Raw genomic sequence first — 25,534 nt, forward strand, 5'->3', positions numbered from 1 at the left:
ATAGAATAGTAACTGTAAACAGGATCAATGAAAGAGCAAGAGCAAAGAAGACAACAAACTGTTGAAATGCAAATATAAATAAATAACGAGAGCATGAAATAACAAGATAAAGAGTCCTTAAAGTGAGATCATTGGTTGTGGGAACACCTCAACAGATGAGTGTAATTATCCTCTTTTGTTCAGGAGTCGGATGGTTGAGGGGTTGTGACTGTTCTTGAACCTGGTGGTGGTGTCAGTCCTGAGGCACCTGTACCTTCTACATGAAGGCAGCAGTGAGAAAGGAGCATGGTCTGGGTGGTGTAGACAGTGTTTCATGTAGATGTGCTCTGTTGTTAGATGGGCTTAACCCATTATGTACTGGACCTTATCTGTAACCTCTTCTAGTCCAACCAGCCTTAATAAACTTTAACCACCTACCACCTTCCCACCCAAAACTCTGGCCTCTTAATTTCCTTCAATTGCTATTGTGCCTCTGGCTACCAAAGTCTTAAACTCAGCAATTTCCTCCTTAAATCCCTCTATCTGCCTCTTCTCAAAAGGTTGCTGTTGCTTGAGTAATTTCCCTTTCCTTTCTTTTCCATTCATGGTTGGACATGGAACACCATCTGGGAACAGCTCTGAGAGATTTCCATTAAAATAATGTAGCCTGAACAATTTTGTGTCCTTTCAGACATTCTGCTTTTAGGGCTTAAAGTGAAGTTATATTCTCTGAAATTTAGAGAGTGATTTGATCAAATTTTTAAGTTATAGAGGGGGCCAGACTGGGCAGGCAGAAAGAAACCATTTCCACTGGTCACAAGGTCTAAGACTAGGGGACAGAGCCTGAAAGTCAGAGCCAGGGTTTAGGATGTAGTTAGACAGCACTCCTATACACAGAAGGTGGTAGAAATTTGAAACTCCCTTTCACAGATGGCAATTATGTCAAATCCAATGTTAATTTTAAAGGCTATTTTTGATAACCAATTTAATAGCAACATGGGGGAAAGGAGGGTATAGAATTAGCACATGGAACAGCAGTTGAATGGTAGAAGTGGCTCAGAGGGCCAAATGACCTCTTGATCAGATGATCACCCAGTCAGTAGTTTACTTGTCAGGAGGAAGGCTCTTTGATGCACCTTAAAGTACTTGGCCTGTATGCCCAATATTGCAGAACTTCCAATGAAAGAACTAGAGCTCTGCATGAACTTTAAGAGGGAATATTCATGGTGGAAGTTTTTGAGAGGGGTTATGTTAAGAGATTTGTATTATGAATAAGTAACATGAGGAAAAAAACTAGTACTAGTGCTAGAAACATAAAAGGGGCAAATATTTTTACACAGAGCTTGTCAGGGTATGGTACACCTCAACTCAATCCACATTATAAAGAGCCAGTTCCCACATTTTGGAGGAAGTTGCTTGATGAAACCCACCAAAGCCAAAGACGTAATGGTAGAAGAATAGATGGGACCAGTATGTAGTGGCATAGGCCAGATGGGTGAGAATGTCCATTTCTTTTTATTCTGTGTGTAGGTTGGTAGGAACATTGCTGGATTTCCAGAAATGCATCCAGTCTTTTTTCCTTCCCCATTACAGGTGACATTGCACCTGTCTATTCCAAACCTCACGCACCAGGCACCTTTGTATAATTAGTGTTGTGTACATCCTTTAGAGAACAGTGTGAAGGAGCGGACGGAATTGACGGGCCTTGATGTGAGTTCCCATTCTATGCCCCTGATCAACTTTATACCACGCAGTGTTTGAGGTGGCTAGGTTCTACATGGTATCAGGATTTAATGTGCTCTCAATGAGGCACAGTAAACACACACACTCCAGGGATGGGTATCTCATTGGGACATTCAGAATTGTGAGCTAGAGTTCTGGTCTACATTTGCAGATATTATCCCAAGTGGAATTTTAATCCTGCACCTTCTGACTCAGGAGTGAGAACATAGAACATTATAGCACAGAACATGGAAGGGTTAGATTGTTCTTAGGGTATGTTAAAGGCTGTTCTGACCTTTTAACCTCCTCTAAGATCAATCTAACCCTTCTTTCCTACATAGCCCTCCATTGTTCTATTATCCATGTACCTATCTAAGAGTTTCTTGAATGCGATCTACCTCTACCACCACATCTGGCTGGACAATCCACGCACCCAGCACTCTCTGTGTAAAGAACTTACCCCTGACATCCCTCCTACACCTCCCTCCAGTCGCTTTAACATTATGCCCCCTTGTATTAGCCATTTCTGCCCTGGGACAAAGTTTCGGGTTGTCCAGCATATACAAGCACTGACCCAAAACTAGTGCTTTGAACTGAGCCAAGTGTTTCCATTTCTCCTTTCAGCCATCCGGATCAAGAAACCAATTAAAACAAAGTTCCGTTTGCCAGTATTTAACTGGATGGCACTAAAACCCAACCAGATCAACGGGACTGTCTTCACTGAAATTGATGATGAAAAAATATTAGAGGTAAGCTGGGTAATTGACTTGTGTGCTTTCCCCCTCACCATCCCTGTGGTGCAGATGAGACCATGGGATGCAAGTTAAGTCGAGCCATAAGAACTGAGCAAGGGGCCTGGGACAAATGCTTGTTCACCATTGTCCCTGCCTGGCCCTACTGAGTAATACGATGTGCATGTTGAGTCTGAAATCAAAACAGCAAATGCTGGTAACCCTCAGCAGGTCAGGCAGCATCTGTGGAATCAGAATTAATGCTTTGAGTCAAATCATCTTTCGTTATGGTTGACTTTGTTCAATCTTCATTGCTCTTTTGGACAGTAGTCACTTTCCCTGTTTATTCTGCTCCCCTGTCTAGACCATCAAACTTGATGGCCTAAGGATTGTTCCACGTGGGTTTGATACTTTGGCTAGATGTTGATTTTTAAGCCATGTAAAAGGACGATGGGAGCCATAAGAGCAAAGAGGACAATGAGATTAAAGTGCAGCAAGAAAGATATTGCAACTGTATCTCTGGCAAGATTGGCTCAGAATGGATGAAGAGCTAGAACTTGCAGCTGCTTGAGATATTTAGCAGCATTTTCCAGAGTTGGTTGGTAGAAGGGGCATCGCTTTTGGGTTGCTGGGAGACATCATGCAATTCCTGACATCTATTCAGAGCTAAACCAGGCTTACACACACTGGAAGTAAGAACATTCTTTGATTACCAATGATATATCTGTGCAAGGACATCAGGCACCGGTTCTCTCCTGCACATTTGATTCATTTGAAATGAAGGGAACTGAATGTTGGGGAGGTGTCTTCAACTGGGGATCTACACTCACGAACATAGTCGACCCAGAGTGCATATAGTGGAAGAAAGTCTAACTTCAGCCAAAGTGAAATGTGAACGCTTTGATCAGGTTGAGCTTAGTTTAGAATATCCAGCCACAATCTGTGACATTACTTTAACCGCACCCACCAGCACGGTAGAAGCTAATAAAACTGCAGGTGATGGAATCTGAAACAAAAACAAATGCAGGAAGAATTCAGTCATGGCAGCAACTGTGGAATGAGAAACAAATTAATGCTTCAGGACAAAGACCCTTCATATTTCTCTCGTTCTCAGTTCTAATGAAGGGCCTTTGACCTGAAACACTAACTGGTTCTCCTTCCACAGAGGCTGCTTAACTGGCTGAGTTCTTCCAGAATTTTTTTGCTTACGTATAGTAGAAACCAGGTTAATGAGATGAGCAATTAAGATGGCTTCTTATTAACAGTACCCCCCCCCCCCCACCTCCACCCCCACCCGACCCTCACTAGCAGGTTTGGGTGGGAGTCTTGAGGGGTAGAATGTAAAATGAAACCAAGAAAAGAAACTGAGCCAGCGTGTGAATATTAATTGCTTTAAACCATCAACTGCACATGAATCTCACTCTAGTCTGAGTGCTTGGGGCTATCATTGTGCAGTGAGTCTGTAACATTGTTAATTAGACCATAAAACTGTAAGATATAGGAGCATTATTAAATCAATGGGCCTAGTGTGACTCCTCCACCATTCAATCATGGCTGATTTTTTTTCCCAATCCCATTCTCCCCCTGATAACCCTTAACCCCCTTACCAATCAAGAACCTATCAATCTCTGCCTTCAGTACACCCAATGACTTGGCCTCCACAGCCCTCTATGCAATGAAATCTTCAGATTCCTAACCCTCTGATTGAAGGAATTCCTCCTCATCTCTATTCTAAAGTGATGTCCCTTTACTCTGAGACTGTGCTCTATTCGAACCACCTTCCACTTGTTTATGCTGCCATGCTCCTCCTTCCATTGTCCTTTTCCTACTTTCTCAGCTCTGTCTTCTGGGCCCATGTTGTGCTCTCTGAGTCAGAGCTCCGCTCCCAAGGATCTCATTGACTTCCTCCTGGCAGTTTTGATCAGGCAACTTCCATGTTTCTCCTTATCTGGGCCTTGGTAACGTTTTTGCCCAAACCCCAATCCCTCCTCTAAGTTTGAGCCCTGTCTTTCTATTCCACTGCCTTGCTCATTCCCAGCCTAAACCCTAAGATTCTGTTTCCTAGCCAACTGCAAGCAATTCTGACAAGCTCAGCCTCAGGCGTAGGGTGCTACATCCACAACTTCCAGCCTACTCAGAGCGAAATTCCAAGCCCATGTTTCTTCCATCCTAATGCCATCACCTTCTGTCCTTACCACCACCCTCTAATCTAGGCATCTCTATATCCCCTCTCACGTTCTCAAGCTCCTATACTGTTATTTGCTCATTTGCCTTCCCTTCCACAGGCCCAATTTCCCACCAGGCAGGTTCCAACTTCCACGCAGCCTAGTCCTGTGCCCAGTCAACACTCTCCAAACTGCAAACATCTCCGCAGTCTGCCCTCTACCCGATCCTGGTACTTACTTCAAATTTTTTGAGGGAGATAGACGCAGTGGGAGTGGAAGCAGGAGAAATGCCACAAAAGGACAGAGTGTCTTGCATAAAGGAGAAGTTATTAGAGTCATCTACTAAGCTGGAGCAGTGAAGGTGCCTTAGAGTTTCAGTGATAGAGAGAGTGAAGAAAGCTGGCCATATGGTCTGAGGAGAATTTAAGGATAGGGAGGCTCAGATTACAAAAGAGATTGCCTGTGAACACGGGAGACCACTGCGTGTGAAATAATAATTAAGGTATTTATCCAATCACTTTGTGCTGTAGGAGCTTGACCTGGATGAATTTGAAGACCTCTTCAAGACGAAAGCCCAGGGACCCTCCATTGAAATCTCCTGTCAGAAAAGCAAAAGTGCGCAGAAAGCACTGAGTAAAGTGACGCTGCTCGAAGCCAACCGAGCAAAGAATCTCGCCATTACGCTGCGCAAGGCTGGCAAGACAACTGAAGAGATTTGCAGGGCCATTCAAATGTATGTTGTAAACCCTTCAGACCTCTTTAATTGTGTGAAGTGTGGGCTGACGACTGCTTGCATTTGCGTAATCGTTTTGCTGAACCTTCCCTTGCTCCACCCAATCCCTCTATCCAATCCAGGCCTAGCTCCCAATTTTCTGCCTGTATCTCTTTTGCTTGGAAGGCTTCAATACGAGGTTTATCATTTGGGGGTGGTGGTGGGGGTAGGAATGGGACCAACTCCAAACAAATACTTCCAACATGAATTATCTTCTCCCTTGCCCCCACTTCTAATCCTGCCTTTGGTTTCTCCAGCTCCTAATCTGGCCCCTGCTGTCACAGCCCCATTTCTCCACCCTCTAATGTTCCCTCCAACCCCAATCCCTCCACCTCCAAAATCACTGCTGTCACTACTCCTGTTGTATTACCACCTTGCCACCATTCCCCTTGCTCCCACACAGAAGGGCACCATTCAGTCCACAGTGAGTGCCCAAGCCCTGGGGTTATTGGGTGTGTAGAGTTTCAGCCACAGTCCTACTGGCTGCTCAAATCCTTGGCTCCGTCCCATTTCCGTGGTCACCTTCCACTAGTCGGCTTGAGTGGTTCGGCCCACAGACTCCCAACCAGCTCAGCTAACAGTAAATGTGACTGGATGTTGGAGCCACAGATTTTATTTCACGTCTTGGTCTTCTCCTGGCTCTCTGGTGCATTTACCAGCCTGATGTGTCACCACCACGTGTCTTTTACTGTGCTGAGGTTTGATGCTATGTTAATTTGAAAGGCATTCAAATTTCCATGAACTTTAAAGAAACAGGTTTGTGCACTTCTAACGCCAGTTTTCTCTTCACCTGTGTTGTGACATCCCTTCCTCCACTTTCTCCAGAAGGCTGAGAGGATGCCTGCTCTCTGTGGGCTCTTTTCAATCACTCTTCAGCTGGATGTCCAATCTACTTATTGATCCTGCTATACGATCTCACTGAGCCTCGTTACCGATGAAGAATGCCATCTGGGTAGGATTACTTGCACCATTTAGCTGCAAGTGCGCCAAAGCTTCCAGGCATACTTGGGGAGGAGTGTTGTCACACTTATTTGCACAGTTCTAGTTGAAGAATTACCTCCCATGTGTGGCACCAACACTGGAGACCTCATGGGCAGAGCTTATGGGTACAGTGCAGGCAAACTTAGTGAATGCATGGGTTCTTTAGTGACTGTATGCCTCTACGCTCCGAAGTGGGCTCTTTGCCACCTCTAACTCACTTGGAAAATACTTACAGGGACTCGCTGCATGGATAGGCCAAAGCCTTGCTCCAAGTGACAATGGCAAGAGTGATCCTGCCACAGGGCCATGCATGGTCCAAATCAGCCCTGAGGGTAGCTGTGCCAGAAGACAGGCAGGACTTTGTACTCTTGGAGGTCCCAGCAGAGCAGCAAGGAAACCAGGTGGCCCACTTCCTGGATAATATGGTGGGTCACACACTCTACATGTGGCACGAGTGGAGGGTTACAGGCAAGGTCATACAAGTGATCTTCACTGAATGTCAAATGAAAGAAGCAAAAGCTCAGGAGTTACCCTTGGTGGTCTTACTGGATGGACAGTTCTCCTATTCAGAGGCCCTTCCTTTACTTAGCATGTTATTAGAGTCATTTTCATTTTATAGCAAGAAAATTACTATTGGCATGTGATAACCAAAGTAGGAATGATTTGTGGACGCATTAACAAGACCATCAACAAGTTCCAGTCAAAAAATACTAGACCCAAATTTTTACTGTGTGGGGATTTTCCTTGAGGTGTACTTTGTCCGCTGTGGTAATGATTAATGAGAGCACTCCGTGAGGCTAAAGGTTGGGTGGGAAGCTGTGTGGACACAATGTTAGACTTCTGCAGGATTTAACAATTGGTGGGTAGGGCTATTGTATACCAGGAGCTGCTGCTGCATTCTTCAATCTTTCTGCATTTCTACAACCTATGAGCCTGTGGATTTTGCCAGTCCCTCTACAACGAGACCTCTCTGAAGCTGAGCATTGTGCTTGGAAGCATTCGTTTCAGCGATACTTGGGGAGTTACGCAGTGAAGTGACACTCCCTCCCTCACCCCAGCCATTGCCCCTATTAGTCCAATCTTCCGAAGCAGGACAGCCCTGGAAATGGGCTGCAAGTTTGTCCTATTCTGCTTGAAGGTGGAAAGTGGCATTGGCGTTCCTCAGTGCCAACAGCAACTGCCACTTGGTGCCCAGTGCACCCTTCCCTAAAATGACGGGATGACTGGTTCAAAGCAAAGTGCTCACGCAATAACTGGGTCTGTGATTGCTGTCATAGTATTGGTGAGTCTTGTATCTGTTCTCAAGTGCAATGTACAAAGGGCGCAAAAATAACACCGGTGGGTACCTTAACCCTCTTTCTATTCAGAGAGCATTGGATTGGCTTTGGAAATGAGAGCATCATCTGTGTCCCAGAGGGAAACCGGCATTTATCTGCATAATTACAAGCCCATTGTCAAGTCTAAGCCATCACAGTTTGGGTGGGTACTCTTGGATGACTCCCTGCACTCTTGGAAAGGCAAATAATTGCCACATGCGCCAAGTGAGGGTGCTGCAAAAAAAAACTAAACTAAACTCAGGTGGGCTGGACCTCAAAAGTCAATTTGTCCTGCGTTTGCAAGCATAACAATGCCATGGCGAGAATATTGCGCTATATCAGCAAGCAGCCATTTTGTGCTGGGAACCATTTTGTAATGCCGGGTAAAAAATATGGGCTCTGTGGCTCTCTTGAAATGACAGGTTTATGACGTGCATGAAAACAAATCCCACGCCCCCCCCCACACTTGTCTCCCCTGTGTTATTTACAGGTGTAAAGACTTGTGAAATGAATTTAGTTTTCTGGACTAAAGCATTGACTTCCCTCTTCCAGGTACGATTTGAAGACCCTTCCCCTCGACTTTGTGGAGTGTTTAAATCGCTTCCTACCCCTCGAGAATGAGGTGAAGCTCCTGAAGCAGTATGAGAAGGAGAGGAAGCCACTGGATGAGCTGTCCAACGAGGACCGCTTCATGATGCACTTCAGTAAAATTGAGCGGCTCCCCCAACGCATGACCATCATGACATTTGTTGGCAACTTCGTTGAAAACATCCAGATGTTAAATCCGGTAGGTCTCCTTTACAGTATCTTGAGATCAGGATGGTGTTGGTGGGGTACTGTCATTCTGTCATTCATCCTCTCCCCACACCCCCAACTTTCCCTTCCCCCTCCCTTTCTCTAACTCCCACCATTCCTTTCCCTTCTTCCCTTCCTGGTACCCACACCTCAGCTTTCTCTTTAGCTGTCACTTGTTGTGTTCAGGATGCCTTCGAGTCTGCATTAAAGTTAACCTTCCACTTCCTGGAGGACTCCCTCAAACAATAGTGAAGACCCCCCCCCCCCCACCCCCCATTTCCTTGGCTGCGTAAGTCTAGGGAATACACACTCCGGTCCTGCCAAACCCGTGAGATTTGGAGATTAGGATGGTTCTCCCACTTGAAACCCCGGTTTGTCTGGATGCTGTGTCATTGGCTGCCCTGTTGCAATTCAGTGCCAAGAAATAACAGACAGCACACTGCATATGATTAAATGGATTATATTTATAAATCTTAACTAAAGGGTTGGTAAAGAAAAGAAAGAAAAAACAAAATGGGTCCATTATAATTTAACAGTCAAATGTGCACAAATTGGAGCTCAACTCTTCCCAAGAGTCATATTCACCAACCCTCAGTAGAACCTTGGCGCCTTGCTCCATCATGGTCCCCCCACTGGGTTGAAGCCTATGACCGGTTCCCGCAAGCGTCTTCTCTGTTCATCTCCCGCTGAACAAAAGACCCCACTCACACCGGTGTCAGGCACACAACACAAAAACCCACTTCCCGTCATTGGACGACTCATGTTCCAAAGCACCCGTTACCTCTAACCATAACCCAAACGCTGCTTCTATAGAAAGATATTATGTTACAGTGAAACCTTTCCCAGGGTCTTACAATAGTTTGAATTGTACTCGAGGACTCTCACTTTGTCTTTGTCTTCCACATCCATCCCATGATCATATACCTTGATACCTTGCTGCCTCCTGTGAGCCTCAGCTACGCCTCAGTTGACAGAGGCCCCTACTTGGAACTAACTTTCAGACACCTTTCTCTGTCACAAGGTATTTCCACTATTTTCAAAATTATCTGATAATCAGAGTCATTTAGATAATCCAAACACTTGAATTTACTTAAAATTTTTGGAAATGATTTATTTGAAAACACATTTTTCTTCTGTAAGTTAATTAAAACAAAAAGGAAGAAAAGCACATTTAACTCACTTATCTTTACAAAGAGTGCCAGTGATCATCATCAAATGAACAGGGCTACATTACATGCACCTGTTACAGCTGGCATAAAGTTGGGGTGCCTAGATACAAAGTGTATTTGGCCTGTCAGCTCAGTATGGTCAGAATTTGCCCCTGGATTCATCATCTGACCTCCAGTGTATTCTGTATTTTGGCACTGCAGGACAGCTGTGGAAATCTGACTCAGCTACAGAACTGCTGGCTAGCAGTCAGTGTGGAATGGTCTAAAATAAGGTTTTATAATATGTGTGGTGATGTCCCATAACCTTTATTTGTTGTAATTTTTTTTCTTTTAGCAATTGAATGCAATCATAGCAGCCTCAGCATCTATTAAGACCTCACAGAAGTTGAAGGGAATGTTGGAGGTGAGTGTTTTCAGTACAATTGGCATGGGTAGTCTATGTGAAATTCCTGGGCAAATTTACCCAAACTCAGTTAAGAGGCACTGCTCCGCAGAAGCCATGCAATTCTGCCTGGAAAGGGTATATTTGATGGTCAGTTGCTGTCTGCCATAGTTACCATCTGTCTATGGCCAAGAAAGAAAGGGACTTGCATTTCTATAGCACCTTACGTGACCAGTGGAGTGCCTCAGGGATCTGTTCTGGGACCCTTACTCTTTGTGATTTTTATAAATGACCTGGATGAGGAAGTGGAGGGATGGGTTAGTAAGTTTGCTGATGAGACAAAGGTTGGAGGTGTTGTGGATAGTGTGGAGGGCTGTCAGAGGTTACAGCGGGACTTTGGTAGGATACAAAACCGGGCTGAGAAGTGGCCGATGGAATTCAACCTGGATAAGTGTGAGATGATTCATTTTGGTAGGTCAAATATGATGGCAGAATATAGTATTAATGGGTAAGACTCTTGGCAGTGTGGAGGAACAGAGGGATCTTGGGATCTGAGTCCATAGGACACTCAAAGCAGCTACGCAGGTTGACTCTGTGGTTAAGAAGGCATACATCAATTGGCCTTCATCAATAGTGGAATTGAATTTAAGAGCTGAGAGGTAATGTGGTAATGTTGCAGCTTATATAGGAGCCTGGTCGGGCCCCACTTGGAGTACTGTGCTCAGTTCTGGTCACCTCACTACAGGAAGGATGTGGAAACCATAGAAAGGGTGCAGAGGAGATTTACAAGGATGTTGCCTGGATTGGGGAGCATGCCTTATGAAAACAGGTTGAGTGAACTCGGCCTTTTCTCCTTGGAGCGACGGAAGATGAGAGGTGACCTGATAGAGGTGTATAAGGTGATGAGAGGCATTGTTCGTGTGGATAGTCAGAGGCTTTTTCCCAGGGCTGAAATGATTGCCACAAGTGGAAACAGGTTTAAGGTGCTGGGGAGTAGGTACAGAGGAGATGACAGGGGTAAGTTTTTTACTCGAGAGTGGTGAGTGCATGGAATGGGCTGCCAGCAACGGTGGTGGAGGCAGATATGATAGGGTCTTTTAAGCGACTTTTGGATAGGTACATGGAGCTTAGAAAAATAGAGGGCTATGGGTAACCCTAGTAATTTCTAAGGTAGGGACATGTTTGGCACAACTTTGTGGGCCGATGGGCCTGTATTGCGCTGTAGGTTTTCTATGATTTTCTATGTTTCTATGACCCTATAATTTCCCAAAGTGCTTTGTGGCCAACAAACTCTCATTGACATGTAAGAGAGTGACCACTGCAGCCATATTGTACAAAGCACACTCCCACAGGCGGTAACTGATGCAATCATTATGAAGAGTTATCAGCACAGAAAGTGGCCACCAATGCCAAGTTCATACCAAAATTGATCCAGCCATTCCCCTACCCTCTTGGAAATGGTGACCATGGTTCTTTTGCTTCCACCCTGTAAGGTCAGACAGGGTTGAGGTTGAAGTACCATCTGAGAGCTGGCACCTCCAACAGTACAGCTACACCTTGGCACCGCTGCACTGGGAGCAGCTCCAAAGCTGTCTCCAGGCTGGACGTTCGCAACAAACAGTGCCAGAAGGCCGCCGGTGGAGGAAGGTAACCTACTGGTGCCTCAGGCCTACAATACATCCACCCCAGAGAGCGACTGTGACCTCCAAGAGCACAGTCTGAAATCACAGCTGCCTTCAATGCTGCAATGGTTTATACAGAACTCTCGTCTTTTTGTAAAGTTTACACACTGTAACGTTTCCAATAATGTTCCTACTTTTCCCCACCCCTCACTCCTGACAGATTATCTTGGCACTTGGTAACTACATGAACAGCAGTAAACGAGGAGCTGTGTATGGCTTCAAACTACAGAGCTTGGACCTGGTATGTACACTATCCCATTCACCCTCTCTGCAGCATTATGCACGTAATACCCTTGTTCTAAAGGCTGGTGTAATCTGCTGCATGTGGGTACTCTTTGTTAATGTTGTCATGTTTTAAATGTACAATTTTGGAGAGTGCTCCAGCTCCATTCTAAGAAAATTGTGTAGTAGATTATGAAGGGACCTTAAAATGCAGAGATTTCCCTCACTCTTTCTCCAGCATGGCTGACCTCCTTCCCTGTTGGCTATGGGCCTTGACAGGAGAGCCTTATGAAAGCAAAAGGCGGAAGCAGGGACAATGTGAACGTTTCTACTTTGGGCCCAAAATGTGTGTCATCTGACTCGGCAGACATGTGACTTCAGTGAAGACCAGCTGAGTCTTCAGCCTTGTGTCAGGAGAGAGCCTGAGGCGGCACAGCATCTTGTCTCCGGCACAAGCTACCTGGGTGTTATCAGCTGTTTTTGAGTAGCATTCAGGTCTGTAGAGAAGCCCCGCAGGGGAGAGAGAGATTAAAGGAAAGCTAGAGAGACAGAGACTGCGACAGGAACCATTTAACCAGCCGGACTGGGTCAAACTTCACAGTTTCTGGAGACATAAAGGCAGACTTGTCATTGCCTGATTCCCCCCCTCCCCCTTCAGGACAAACATACATAACTTGGCCTAAATATAGCAACTCAGTTAATCAAAATCACATTCCTTTCATTTGTGTTCTGAGCATTACCGACTGAAACAGGATGTGCTCCCCAACTGTTTATTTCGTGCACCAGAGTGTTAAAAACGCATCCAAGTCTTTGCCAATATTTTAGTCTGTGATCAGCACATTTTCAAGGGGGCTGTACAAAACACAGAATGCTGGGAATGGTTCATACAGCATCTAACTGTGGAAGAGTGGGCAGGGTGCAGGCAGATGATTTTTTTCATGGATATTGCTTATGTCCCTTTTACAGAAGTTAGCTGTTTCCTGGTCTTTTTCTACTTTAGGTTATCCCTTGTAACTTCTTTCCAACACCCAGGCAGGTCAAGGGGCTGATTTGGTCAATATCTTCAAAATGTGCCCAGGCCTTTGATATAATCATATATAAGTAGAGCTCAACCAGATGTGGAAACAGAGGGAAGTGAAAATCAGAGACTCTGCTACTCCCGCCCTAACCCCATCTCTTACCAAAGGCTGAAAGACAAATGATGAAAATCAAGAAAGTAACAGCAGATGCTGGAAATCTGAAATAAAAACAGAAAATGCTCGAAACACTCTGTGTATCAGGCAATATCTGTGGAAAGAGGAGCAAAATTACTTTTGCAACTCTAAGACTCATTGTTGAAAGTTCCAATTGAAAAACAGTTGGAGCTTTCGAGACCTCAGCTCAGTTGATTTATTCCAGTCCAGGTGAAGGGTCCCAGCCCAAAACAGTGACTGTCCGTTACCCTTCACGGATGCTGCCTGACCCGCTGAGTTCCTCCAGCAGGGTGTTTGTTGCTCCAGATTCTAGTATCGCAACCTTGCGTGTCAAGCCGATTTTCCTTGTTGGTTAGTGGGAATCAAGGATATGTAACAAGGTCTGGAAAGGCCGCGTGGTAGACAGCGGATAGCGTAACATTATTACAGTGCCAGTGATCCGGGTTCAATTCCGCCGCTGTCTGGGAGGAGTTGATATGTTCTCCCCGTGACCTCTTGGGTTTCCACCCACAGTTCAAAGACATCTGGTTAGTCCGTTAATTGCTCAGCAGGCTGGTAGGGCCTATTACCATGCTGTATCTATAAATAAATAAACAAAAAAAGTAAAATGAAGTTATGGCACAGATCACTCTCTGTAAGGAGTTTGTACGTTTTCCCCATGACCATGTGGGTTTCCTCTGACAGTCCAAAGATTTTCTGGTTGGTAGGTTAATTGGTCAGTGTAAATTGTCCTGTGATTAGGCTAGGGTTAAATTGGAGTATCGCTGGGCAGCACGGCTCAAAGGGCTGGAAGGGCCTATTCCACACTGTATCTCAATAAATAGACAAATCAGTTGTGCTCTAGCTCAATGACAGAACAGACTCTGGGGGCTTCTCCTTATAGATGCTGCCTGGCCTGCTGTGTTCCACCATTTTGTGTGTGTTGTTTGAATTTCCAGCATCTGCAGATTTCCTTGTGTAGTCTCTGGGGGCTGAATGGCCTCCTTTGCTTCCCTTGCCAGTGCAATACCCAGTTATATCAGAAGTAGTTTATTTTCTATTTCTTTCATACTTTATTTTCTTTCCACTAAGATATTTTTTTGAAATCTGTTTCTGTATAAAATATTTTTAAAGTGCCTCTTTTCCACATGATTACAGCAACAAGCTAGTTTAAATAATACTGCGTTTGCCAGTTGGCGGTATGTCATCTTCTGTTGGCAGTCATTAGAATCCAAGAACATTTCTATGAAAAGAGCTTAACTGGATGGTTAGTCTTTGCTGAGTCCATCTTGGAGCCAAAAGACTACTGTGTAGACCTCACCCCACACTCTCAAAATATTTGATGGTCAAGTTTGTGCTGCTGTTTAAATTAGGAATGATGTCATGCAGCTCAGAAGCAAACCATTTAGCCTACCAGTTCCTTGCCAACACCAAGTAGTCAGCAGAACTCATCCCATTTACCAGCATTTGATCCATAGCCTTCTCTGTTTTGATGATTCAAGTGCTTGTCTACATTCTTTGTAAATGTGTGAGGGTCTCTGCCTCCACCACCCCCTCAGGCAGAGTGTTTAAGATTCTTACCTCCCGCCCCCCACTCTGGGGGAAAAGATCTTTCTCACAGTCCATCTAGAACTCCCGTCCCTTAGCCTAACCCATTGTTTTAGATAGGCGTGCTCTGGAGAAGGATTTGTTACACCCTACATAATTTTGAATATTGTCATCAGGTACCCCCTCCAACAAAAAACAAACCCAGCCTATCTAGTTTCGCCTCTTAGGTTGATAGGTTCTTGATTGGTCAAGGCATGAAGGCAGGAGATTGGGCCTAAGAGGGAAAATGCATCAGCCATGATGAAATGGCAGAGCAGACTCGATGGGCCAAATGGCCGAATTCCGCCCCTATATCTCATGGTCTTACTGAAATGTACCTATCATACTAGGAATATGGTCGATTATTGGTTGTATCACTGGGCTGTTCATCACCATAGCAGCTGAATCAGAATCAGGTTTATTATCACTGACATATATCATGAAATTTGTTGTTGTGTGGCAGCAGTACAGTGCAATACATAAAATTTACTATAAATTACAATATGATATATACAGTATATTAAAATATTAAATAGTGAGTTGTACATTTTAACAAATCCATTCTGTAATGAATGGTGGCCAAATCATTGCAAAAGCCCATCTGAGTTGATTTGTGGCCTTTAGAGAAGGTTAACTACCAAGCTCACCCACCCTGGCCTTTTTGTGATTCCAGACCGTTTGTAACATGTTTGACTGCAAACTACTCTCTGAAATGTCACCGCATACCACTCAGCTCCTGGAATGATAAATAGTAATAAATTCTGGCTCATCCTGATATTACTAACAAAATTATTGAAGTGCTGTGCCAAGTCTTTGAAGTTGTTTTTGCATTCTGGGGTGTTTTACGTCCGGTGATCCAGAGACACTAGTTCAAATCCAATCAGAGGAGCTCGGGAATTTATATTAAAGTCACAAATTAAATCTGAAATTTAAAAAAGAATCTCAGTAATTTTAACTATGAAGCTAGTGGGATGTTATAAAACCCTATGTAGTTCGATAGTGCCCTTCAGAGAAAAATATCTCTATTCCGGCTGAAGTGTGACTCCAGAGCAACTGGTGGAGTTGGCTTCTAACCACCTGCCCAGTTTAGGGGCAATCAGAGATAGAAAATAAATGGTGGTATTACGAGTGATATCCACATTCTGTGGATGAACAGCAACCAGTAAACTCTGGTGAGAGAGTGGGGTCTGTAGGCATCACTTTTGGTTTGAGATGGAACAAGCCAATGTTCATAGAGTCTCCCTTCAGCATATTTCGGTTCATGTGGCAGTTTTGAGGAGGAGCCATTTCCAACTTTAAGATAAGCTGCAAATCCAGGATGGGGTATGAGGGAAGGTGAGGACTGGTGTGGGGGAGGCACCCGAAGCAGTCTTCTCTAGGAAGCCCACAGTAGCTTACTTCTTCTGGTGGTGATAATGTGTCCTGGCCATTTAAGTTGGGCCCCTACTCTTCTGAGGCTGGTGGGCTTCTTATGCCTGAATTCAGACATGAAAAACACTCCTGATGTGTGGCAAAAAATCTCGACATCCGCACCCAGGCAGTACCAGATCCTGGGGAGGTACTGATTCCCATTCTTGCTCTCGCACCATGGTTATTTGTGGGGTTGGGGTGCAGCATTCTTTGAGGTGGAGGGTCAACTTGGCTCGAGCAGGGAAGTGATTGCAAGGTAGAGTGCTGCTTCTTCTCCCAATAGCAGTCTGATGTTTGTCAAGGGTGTCCAGTGAAAAGGAATAAAATCCAAAGCTATTCTCTATTGATTTTGAATTTTTTGTCCAGCTCTCAGATACTAAATCCACGGATCGCAAGCTGACCCTGTTGCACTACATTGCAATCATTGTAAAGAGGAAGTACTCCAACATCGCCACCTTCTGGAGTGAGCTGCACTACATTGAGAAAGCTGCCACAGGTTTGTGCCAATTTTCTTCTCCAGCTGTCTCCTATCAACAGGAGATTGGCAGAATTCGACTTCTGTCGGCTGTAGGCTCCTTCACAATACTGTCGTTCAGTGAGGCAGGTAAACAGGATAGAGCTTTTCACCAGGACATCCTTTACTGATGATGAACAACACCCAACAAAAAGCAACAGCTGGTACAGCATATATCAAAAGTAATGTCACATTGCGCACAACAATACACACTGCTCAGCTTTCCCTACCAAAAGGGATAAATACAACATAACTCACATCTTACTCTATAAAGTTAACCATTCACATACAGTATACAATTATGAAAACAATTAAAATTCAATTCAATTCAAGTTTAATTGTCATTCAATCATACATGAGTACTTAAGAATACAGCCAAATGAGACAGTGTTACTCCAGGGCCAAGGTGCTAAACGTCAGACCAACACTAAGTCACACACAGTACAAAGCACATATAGCATGTATAAGATAGCAAGATACAGCCGCGCAATAATATAGTCCAGACTTGAGCCATCCAATGCCGCAGAAATCTGTATTTCTCTCCTTAAGGTGGAGAGTCAACTACGCTCAAGCAGGGAGGTGATTGCAAGGTACAGTGCTGCTGCTTCTCAATGTGATACCCCAAAATCTCAATGTGAATCTTAAGACAACCACATTAGAGCTTGTCTTCTGCTGAGCGAACACTGGAGGGCAGCACGGACTCCAGCCTGGACGCCACACCACACCGCCCCTGGTGGAGCGCACTAGCTCCAATGCCTCTCTCCTGATATTCTCATACCTTCACGCTCAGCACCTGTAGCATTACTAAAACTCTGCAGCATGGTAACATAACGGTTAGCATAATGCTATTACAGCGCCAGTGACCCAGGCTCAATTCCGCTGCTGCCTGTAAGGAGTTTCTATGTTCTCCCTGTGACCACGTGGGTTTCCTCTGGGTGCTCCGGTTTTCTCCCGCCTTCTAAAGACATACGGGTTAGGGTTAGTAGATTGTGGGAATGCTATGTTGGAACTGGAAGCATGACGATACTTGCAGGCTGCCCCCAGCACATCTTCGTACTGTGGTGGCCTTTGACGCATATAATGCATTTCACTGTTTTGATGTTTCAATGTACATGTACAAATAAAGCTAATCTCTTTCAACCTTGACGTGCTGGAAATCCAAAGCAATACACACACAGTGCTGGAAAGACTCAGCAGGCCAGGCAACATCTATGGAAAGGAGCATATAGTCGACATTTTGGGCGGCCCTCCTTCAGGACTGAGAAGGAAGGGGGAAGATGCCAGAATAAAAAGTTGGGGAGAGGGAAAGGAGACTAGCTGGAAGGTGATAGGTGAAGCCAGGTGAGTGTGAAAGGTCAAGGGCTGGAGAAGAAGGAATCTGATCAGAGAGGAGAGTGGACCATAGGAGAAAGGGAAGGAGGAGGGGACCCAGGGGAAAGTAACAGGAAGGCGAGAAGAAGTAAAAGGTCAGAGCAGGGAATAGAGGAAAGGGAGGGGGAGCTTTGTTTACCAGAAGGAGAGATCAATATTCATGACATCAGGTTGGAGGCAACCCAGATTGCTTTCCCACCCTAAGGGTGGCCTATCTTGGCACAAGCGGCCATGAACCGACATGTTGGAACGGGAATGGAAATGGGAATTAAAATGTTTGGGCTCCGGGAAGTCCCACTTGTGGCAGATGAGGTGGAAGTGCTTGGCACACTGTATGTAACAACATTACACAATATACGCTGGATGCAGATAAATTCAATTAGCTTCACATATGATAAGTCTTACATCTTGTACTAAAGAGTTATTTCACCATACAAATTATTGAATACTCTACAATACTTGCACTTCTCCACATCAATTGGAATTCCCAAAACCCAACAAAGACCACTACCCCATTAACTACAATAATAATTGCAATTACAAATTGTTTGCAAGATATGCATGATGGTAGAGCTGCTGCCTCACAATCCCAGTGATCAACATCCCACCCTGATCTCTGGTACAGTCTGTGTAGTTTTGCATGTTCTCTCTGTGAGTACATACATTTCCTCTGGGTGCTCCAGTTTCTCCCATGTCCCAAAGATGTGCGGGTTGGTAGGCTAATTATTCACAGTAGATTGTCCCTAGACTGTGGGTAGATGATAGAGTGTAGGGGGAGTTGATAGGAATATGGATAAAATAAGATTGGATTAGAATAAACAGATGGTTGATAATCAGCAGAGATTCAATGGGCTGAAGGGCCTGTTTCTGTGCTGAATAACTTTATGAACTCTTTATATTCTAAAAGACCCCTGTACATCAGTGAGACCCAATGTAGATTGGGAGACCGCTTCGCCGGGCATCTACGCTCCATCCGGCAAAACAAACAGGATCTCCCAGTGGCCACCCATTTTAATTCCACTTCCCATTCCTATTCCGATATGTCCACCCATGGCCTCCTGTACTGTCGTGATGAGGCCACACTTAGGTTGGAGGAACAACACCTTTTATTCCGTCTGGGTAGCCTCCAACCTGATGGCATGAGCATCAATTTCTCAAACTTCCAGTAATGCCCCCCAACCACCCCCTCCCCCTTCTCCAGTTCCCATCCCCTTTTCCCTCTCTCACCTCATCTCACCAATTTACTTCCCAGCTCTTTACTTCATCCCACCCCCACTAGGTTTCACCTATCACATTGTGTTTCTCTCTCCCCTTCCCCCCTCCCCACACCTTTTAAACCTACTCCTCAGCATTTTTTCTCCAGTCCTATCAAAGTGTTTCGATTGTACTCTTTTCCATAGGTGCTGCCTGGCCTGCTAATTTCCTCCCCATTTTGTGTGTGAAACTCAACAGTAGCAATTTCCAACTTGTCTTGCTGATTCCCACCTTCTTGACTTCAGGCCCACTTTGTTCCAGAACGAAACTCTCACTATTGGCTCTTCATGGCCTTTCCTTTCCTCCACTGATCATTTCAAAGGCAGCAAGTCTCTGTGCTGCCTTTCCCACTCAGAATGATTTCCAGTGAGTGCAATTCAGCCATCAGACTTCTTGGCCTCTCTAGCCATACTTTGGCCACAATGTGTCGAGCTGGCATCAACTTAGCCGACCCTGAGGTCTTCAGACTTTACCTAGCAACGCACTCCTGCTGCAGATCATCCATCTCAACCACAGCCCGGTTCAGGCCACAGGGCAACTCCAAGAAGAGCAAAAGTCTTGTAATGTGATAGATATTCACTGTCAGGGGCCCAGGGCTTTTTTGTTAAGCTCAGCTTTCTAACACAGCAGCTGACCCTTCCAGGGGTCAAAGAGTTGTTTTAGAGTAAACTGAACTCCCAACCAATATTTCTTGCTCAGCTTCTTGCTGTAAACAAGTACAGTTCTTAATATAAATTGCAAGAAATAATCAGTCTGAAGTTAAAAGGACTGCTTTGCGAACAAACCACACTGTCTATAGAGCACAGACTGCTGGCCCACAGCATGGGATTGGCTGCTTAAGAGATGTAGTATAAAACAAAGGGGTTATATTGACTGGGCCTACATCAAACCAGCCAAAACCGGCTAAGTTATTTAGTTAAAGAAAGCTTGCCTACCAGACTGATATTATCACTTAGCACATTGAATAGTTGATTTATCGACAGAAGGTTTGTGTACTCAGAGAGGCAGCCCTCACAGTGTTAATTTTGGGTGTCTGGGATATCCATCCCCAGAAGCTTTTAAACTGTGTGTGTGAATTTCCCAGTGAAGGTATGTGAAAAATACTCTCACACGTGTGTGAAGTCATCAAGTGGCAAAAAACAGTATAAATGTCGGAGTGCATTCTAGCTTGTCAGGAGTGGTCATGAAACAACAAGAAGAATGACAGAAAGCCGGGGGTGACTGGAATCCATTCTCCTGCCTCCAATTTCTGTGATGGGTGACTCGCTCATCTCCAACTTGCTGATATGTCCTTTTTGCTTATCAGGATTCTACCTGTGTTTTGGAAATAGTTTGCGATTTAGAAATGGTTTGTAATTTGGAAATCTTTTATAAGATAGAAATTCTTTGTGAGTTTTAAATGTGTCTTAAGAATTTTATCTAAATTTAAATGTGTATCACTAAAAATAACGAACTGTGTTTAAACTATATTGCGAGCTGGAATTATCTCCTCCCTGGTGTTAGGGGAGGAGGACCCACCACTCAGATAGTGGATATTGGCAGCTAAAATTGTTATGGATGATAAACAGTGAAGTGTTCTAGCCTTTGAAGAGTAAGAGGCCACTGTAAAACCACCCATTAGCGAGGGCATCCATAGCTATCTAAATGGGAGAGGCCTTAAGATCTTCGTTTGAGTTCAGAGCTTCACAGACAGCAAACCCAATACCATCACAATAACCAATACAACCATCCTCCAGGGACCCATGCAGTGTCTCCCCTCTCAACAGCATCTTGCCCCAGGAGCGCAAGCTGCGGCCCGCCCCCCCTCCCCCACAGCAGAACTCTCCAAGCTAATGGAAAAGGTGTCAGTCCAACACCCCATATCGAGCTCCTCAAAGTCGCAGCCATTGTGCTAACAGCTTTCAATGGCCTACACTGTTTGCTGCCAAGGATTGTGACAACTCCCATCATGCAGAAAATAGGCAAGGTCACTGTCTGCACTGTACACTCGACTCAAACGTCACTCCAAGGCACCTCACCTCGGTCGCTATTCTTGGCGGCCTTGCCACTGTGTTCCTTTACTTCTTTTCATCTTGTGCTGGCCTCCATGGCCTCACTCTCTGCCCATGTCTTCCTGAATTGTATAGCAGCACTTGGCTGAGTTACCCTACAGCACAGTAACATTGAATGGTCAGTGCTGCGTATTCCAGTGTTTCATAAGCACTCATCAGCACTGTGGAAAGCTTATGTTTCAATTAATATTCCCAGGATGGGGAATATTTCCATTCCATATGGTGTGATGTAATTCCAGGGCAGCCTTGACTCCACACCATTAGATCACCATTCTATCTCTTGTGTTGGCAATCATTGTTCTGACCCAACTCCTGACTTCCTCCTTTAAAAAAAAACTACTTGAGTTTAATTTTTCCTCTAACTTGACAGCCCATGCTACCTCCTGCTCTTTGGCAGGGCTCTCTTCACTCACCAACTGTATGGATGCCAGCCATTGCTATCTGTACCACAATCATCTCTCTCACTTTGTCAGAGAGAATTGCCTGTCTCCACCAAGCTTTCCTCCCTAGGCACACTTTAGCTTCCCTTCCCAGATGATGGAATAGTTGTTACTGATTTCTCATTTGCCTTGGTGCACTGTTAGTGCTGGCAGTCCTGGTGTGGCCACGTTACAAGCCCAAGACTTCTTGGCACCTCTGGAGCCCACTGACCAGTGGTAGGCTTAGACAAAGCTAATGTACCCCACAGTTATGTGTCTGAAGAACTCAATCTGAGGAATGAAGCACGGAGCACGGAGGAACACCTGGTGAAACTTTTGAACTGCCTGTTTTGCTGCCGCTGCTACTGTGTGATCGGAAAATCTCCAGGAGGAAGGCCCTGAATCCTCGGCTTTGCCTGTTGCTTGGCGGCCGGTGCCGTGGTCAAAGCACTCAGCAGCAGAGATGGTGCTCGGTGTCGGAGGGCTGGTCGGAGGCTCGAAGTTTTCAGATGGACTTGGAGTTGGCTGTGGCAAGGTTGGCAAGGTCCCAGGGTGCTGTGTCTGCAAGCTGCGGCGCTGGAGGTTCATGGCAGGAAGAGTTTTTCTTCCTTCTACCGTCTGCGTGAGATGATGGGCTGCCGGGACTTTGAGACTTTTTACCGTGCCGTGGTCTGCTCTTTATCAGATTACGGTATTGCTTTGCACTGTTGGAACTATATGTTAAATTATGTGGTTTTTGTCAGTTAGTCTTTTATCAATTATGGTATTGTCTGCACTGTTGTAACTAAATGTTATGTGATTTTTGTCAGTCTTTTATCAATTGTGGTATTGTCTGCACTGTTGCAACTAAATGTAACTATAACTATGTGGTTTTGTGTAGGTTTTTGGTTTGTTGGGTGGTAGAGTTGGTCTCCTGACTTGGTGTGTCTGGGTAGTCTTGTTTTGTCTGGTGGATTTGGAGCTCCTTTCCGGGGAACGTGCTAAGATGGTAGCACAATATTAATACGCAGCAGCCTCTCCGGACTCTGGATTGGGGATTACCAAACGTTATGTGGTTTTTCTTGTGTGGTCTGTTTTGTTGAGTGCTTTTTTTTTGTGATATCATTCTGGAGAACGTTGTCTCATTTTTTAACTGCATTGCATTTGTGGTTTCTAAATGACAATAAACTGAATCTGAATCTAAATCAATCCAACCAACATACACAAAATGCTGGAGGAACTTAACAGGCCAGGCAGCACCCTTGGAAAAGAGTAATCAGTCGCTGTTTTGAGCCAAGACCCTTCTTCAGGACCCAAAATGTCGACTGTATACTCTTTTCCGTAGATGCTGCACCTGACCTGTTGAGTTCCTCTAGCATCTTGTGTTTGTTGCTTTGGATTTCTAGCATCTGCAGACTTTCTTGTGTTTGTAACTCGGTCCAACTAATGTCCATGAATGCAGGTATATAGCTCTGGCCCACCATCATAGTAAATGATGGAACTCATTTGTTTCCATTGGCAACTCAACAGCCTATCTCCCTGCAAGTTGCAGAGTTCCTCTTCTGCAGCTGCCTCACAGTTTATTTGGCTTCAAGTCAAGTGCTTCTGGTATCCTCGGAGCATGTTGTACCCCAAACCCAAGAGACTACAAAAATGGGGCTGTCCATTTGCACCTTCTGTGACTGTTGGTTGCATCCTGAGGAAAGCTGTTTCATGCCTGGCACTGCCACCCTCATAGTCAACCTGCCTCAACTCTCCGATCCACCCGGTCTAGCAGTTCTTTCTCAGTCGACACACCAAATATTACCGTAAGGCCCGGACTAAGAAAGAAGGCTGTAAGTTGCACTTTATAGTGAATGTTCTTATCCTGATTATATACAGTATTTACCTAGTTGGATGCATGCAGTTATTAACCTATAACCATCAAGCTCCTGAACTGTTGTGCATATCTTCACTCACATGAAATCTGAACTGATTCCACAATCTATGGACTCATTTTCAGGGACTCTACAACTAATGTTCTCAATGTTTATTTATTTATTTATGTATTTATATGCATAGTTTATCTTTTACACATTGGTTGTTTGTCAGTCTTTGTTTTATGTATAATTTATTTTCCTGCAAATGCCTGCAAGAAAATGAATCTCAGGGTGACAGGTACATACTTTGATAATAAATTTACTCTGACCTGTCAATTTTCTGAAATCTGTGGTGCTAGATTAAAATCAGAATTCTTACAGTATGTCCATGAAAGACCTCATCTAAGGTATGTAGTACTATCAAACCCATTAGTATTTAGTAAACCTACTACTACTACTAATACTGTAGCTTCACTCTATTCTTTGTCCACTCCTGTGACTCTCAGGAACATCACCATCCATTCCATGTACAAAACAAATGGCTGCCTCGTCCATTTTTGTCACCAATCCATGCACTGCCTGCCATCGTTACTGCTCTGTCCAGAGACCCTGTTCCCCTTTCTTTCACCTCAGATTTCTGCCCAGCTGCTTCCTCAATATGCCTCGCAAACCCATTGTCACTCCAGTGTGCGTGGGTTAGTAAACAGGATATAGCATCTGGCCAAACATCCTTTATTGGTGGGGAACAAGCAATTGACAACAATATATCAAATGTCATACCCCATTGCACATGTAGTTCTTAAAGGCATATACGCATTCAATATATTCTACACCTTTGTACAAATCTCAGAAGATGATGCTTGATATCTTTCTTGGGGTTGAAGAGGGTATTTGCTGTTACTAGCAAGCACAGTGCATTCAACATTGTACGTTGTTGATGGAACCAGACATTTTCTTCTTGCATCGAACACTGGACCGCCACCAGTAACCTTGTGGCAGTTTTGTTAATCCTTTTTCATGCCAATCAAGTTTCCTGGTCCAATGCTTTGCCTTGCAAACTGCCTCTTAGTGCTCAGCAGTTTGAATGCAGTGATAGATTGCTTTCCACATTGCCTCTCACTCAACGTCAGCAAGACCAAGGAGCTGATTATTAAATTCAGGAGGAGGAAACCGGAGGTGCATGAGCCAACCCTCATCGGGGGATCAGACATTGAGAGTGTCAGCAACTTTAAATTCCTCAGTGTTATCATTTCAGGGAATCTATCCTGGGTCCAGCTTGTAAGTACCATTACAAAGAAAGCAGTGCCTCTACTTTCTTAGAAGTTTGCGAAGACTCGTCATGTCATCTAAAACTTTGACCAACTTCTGTAGATGTGTGTTGGAGTGTCTATTGACTGATTGCATCAGGTAAACACCAATGCCCCTGAATAGAAAAGTCTACAAAAAGTAGTGGATACGGCCCAATCCATCACGGTAAAGCCCTCCCCACCATCGAACACAACTACATGGAGCATAACAGAAAAGCAGCATCCATTATCAGGGATTCCTGGCATCCAGGTCATGCGCTCAAGACCCTCACCACCAGTTATTACCCCTCAACCATCAGGCTCTTGAACCAGTGGGGATAACTTCACTCAGTGTCACTTGCCCCATCTCTGAATTGTTCCCACATCCTATGGACTCATTTTTAAAGACTCTATAACTAATTTTTTCAATGTTTATTTATTACTATTTTTATTACTTCTCGTTTTACACTTGCATATTGGTTCTTTGTCTTGTTGATTCTGTTGTGCTTCTTGTATTTACTGTGAATGCCCACAGGAAAATGAATCTCAGGGTTGTATATGGTGACATAGATGTACTTTGATAAACAATTTACTTTGAACTTTTGTGTCAGAGGCATCCATTCAGACATGTTGCAGATGTGCACCTGGCTTTTCAATAGCTGGTTGACACTTTCTGATTTTGTGCATGGTGCTCCAGGCTCTGAGTGACTGAGTGG

The 25,534-nt window shown here is 44.6% G+C and overlaps 1 protein-coding gene across 3 annotated transcripts in view; it reads left to right on the forward strand.

The window, feature by feature from the left end:
• Positions 1-25,534, forward strand: part of LOC132384685 (formin-like protein 3) — a 175,018-nt gene that overhangs the window by 132,178 nt on the left and 17,306 nt on the right. For all 3 annotated transcript variants that reach the window (XM_059956050.1, XM_059956051.1, XM_059956052.1), the window contains 6 exons: positions 2,326-2,450; positions 5,128-5,330; positions 8,219-8,453; positions 9,965-10,033; positions 11,855-11,935; positions 16,452-16,581. In XM_059956050.1, the coding sequence (XP_059812033.1) occupies positions 2,326-2,450; positions 5,128-5,330; positions 8,219-8,453; positions 9,965-10,033; positions 11,855-11,935; positions 16,452-16,581 (843 nt within the window). The remainder of the gene's footprint in view (positions 1-2,325; positions 2,451-5,127; positions 5,331-8,218; positions 8,454-9,964; positions 10,034-11,854; positions 11,936-16,451; positions 16,582-25,534) is intronic.

Source organism: Hypanus sabinus, chromosome X1 (assembly GCF_030144855.1).
Source record: "Hypanus sabinus isolate sHypSab1 chromosome X1, sHypSab1.hap1, whole genome shotgun sequence".
Lineage (NCBI taxonomy): Eukaryota > Metazoa > Chordata > Chondrichthyes > Myliobatiformes > Dasyatidae > Hypanus > Hypanus sabinus.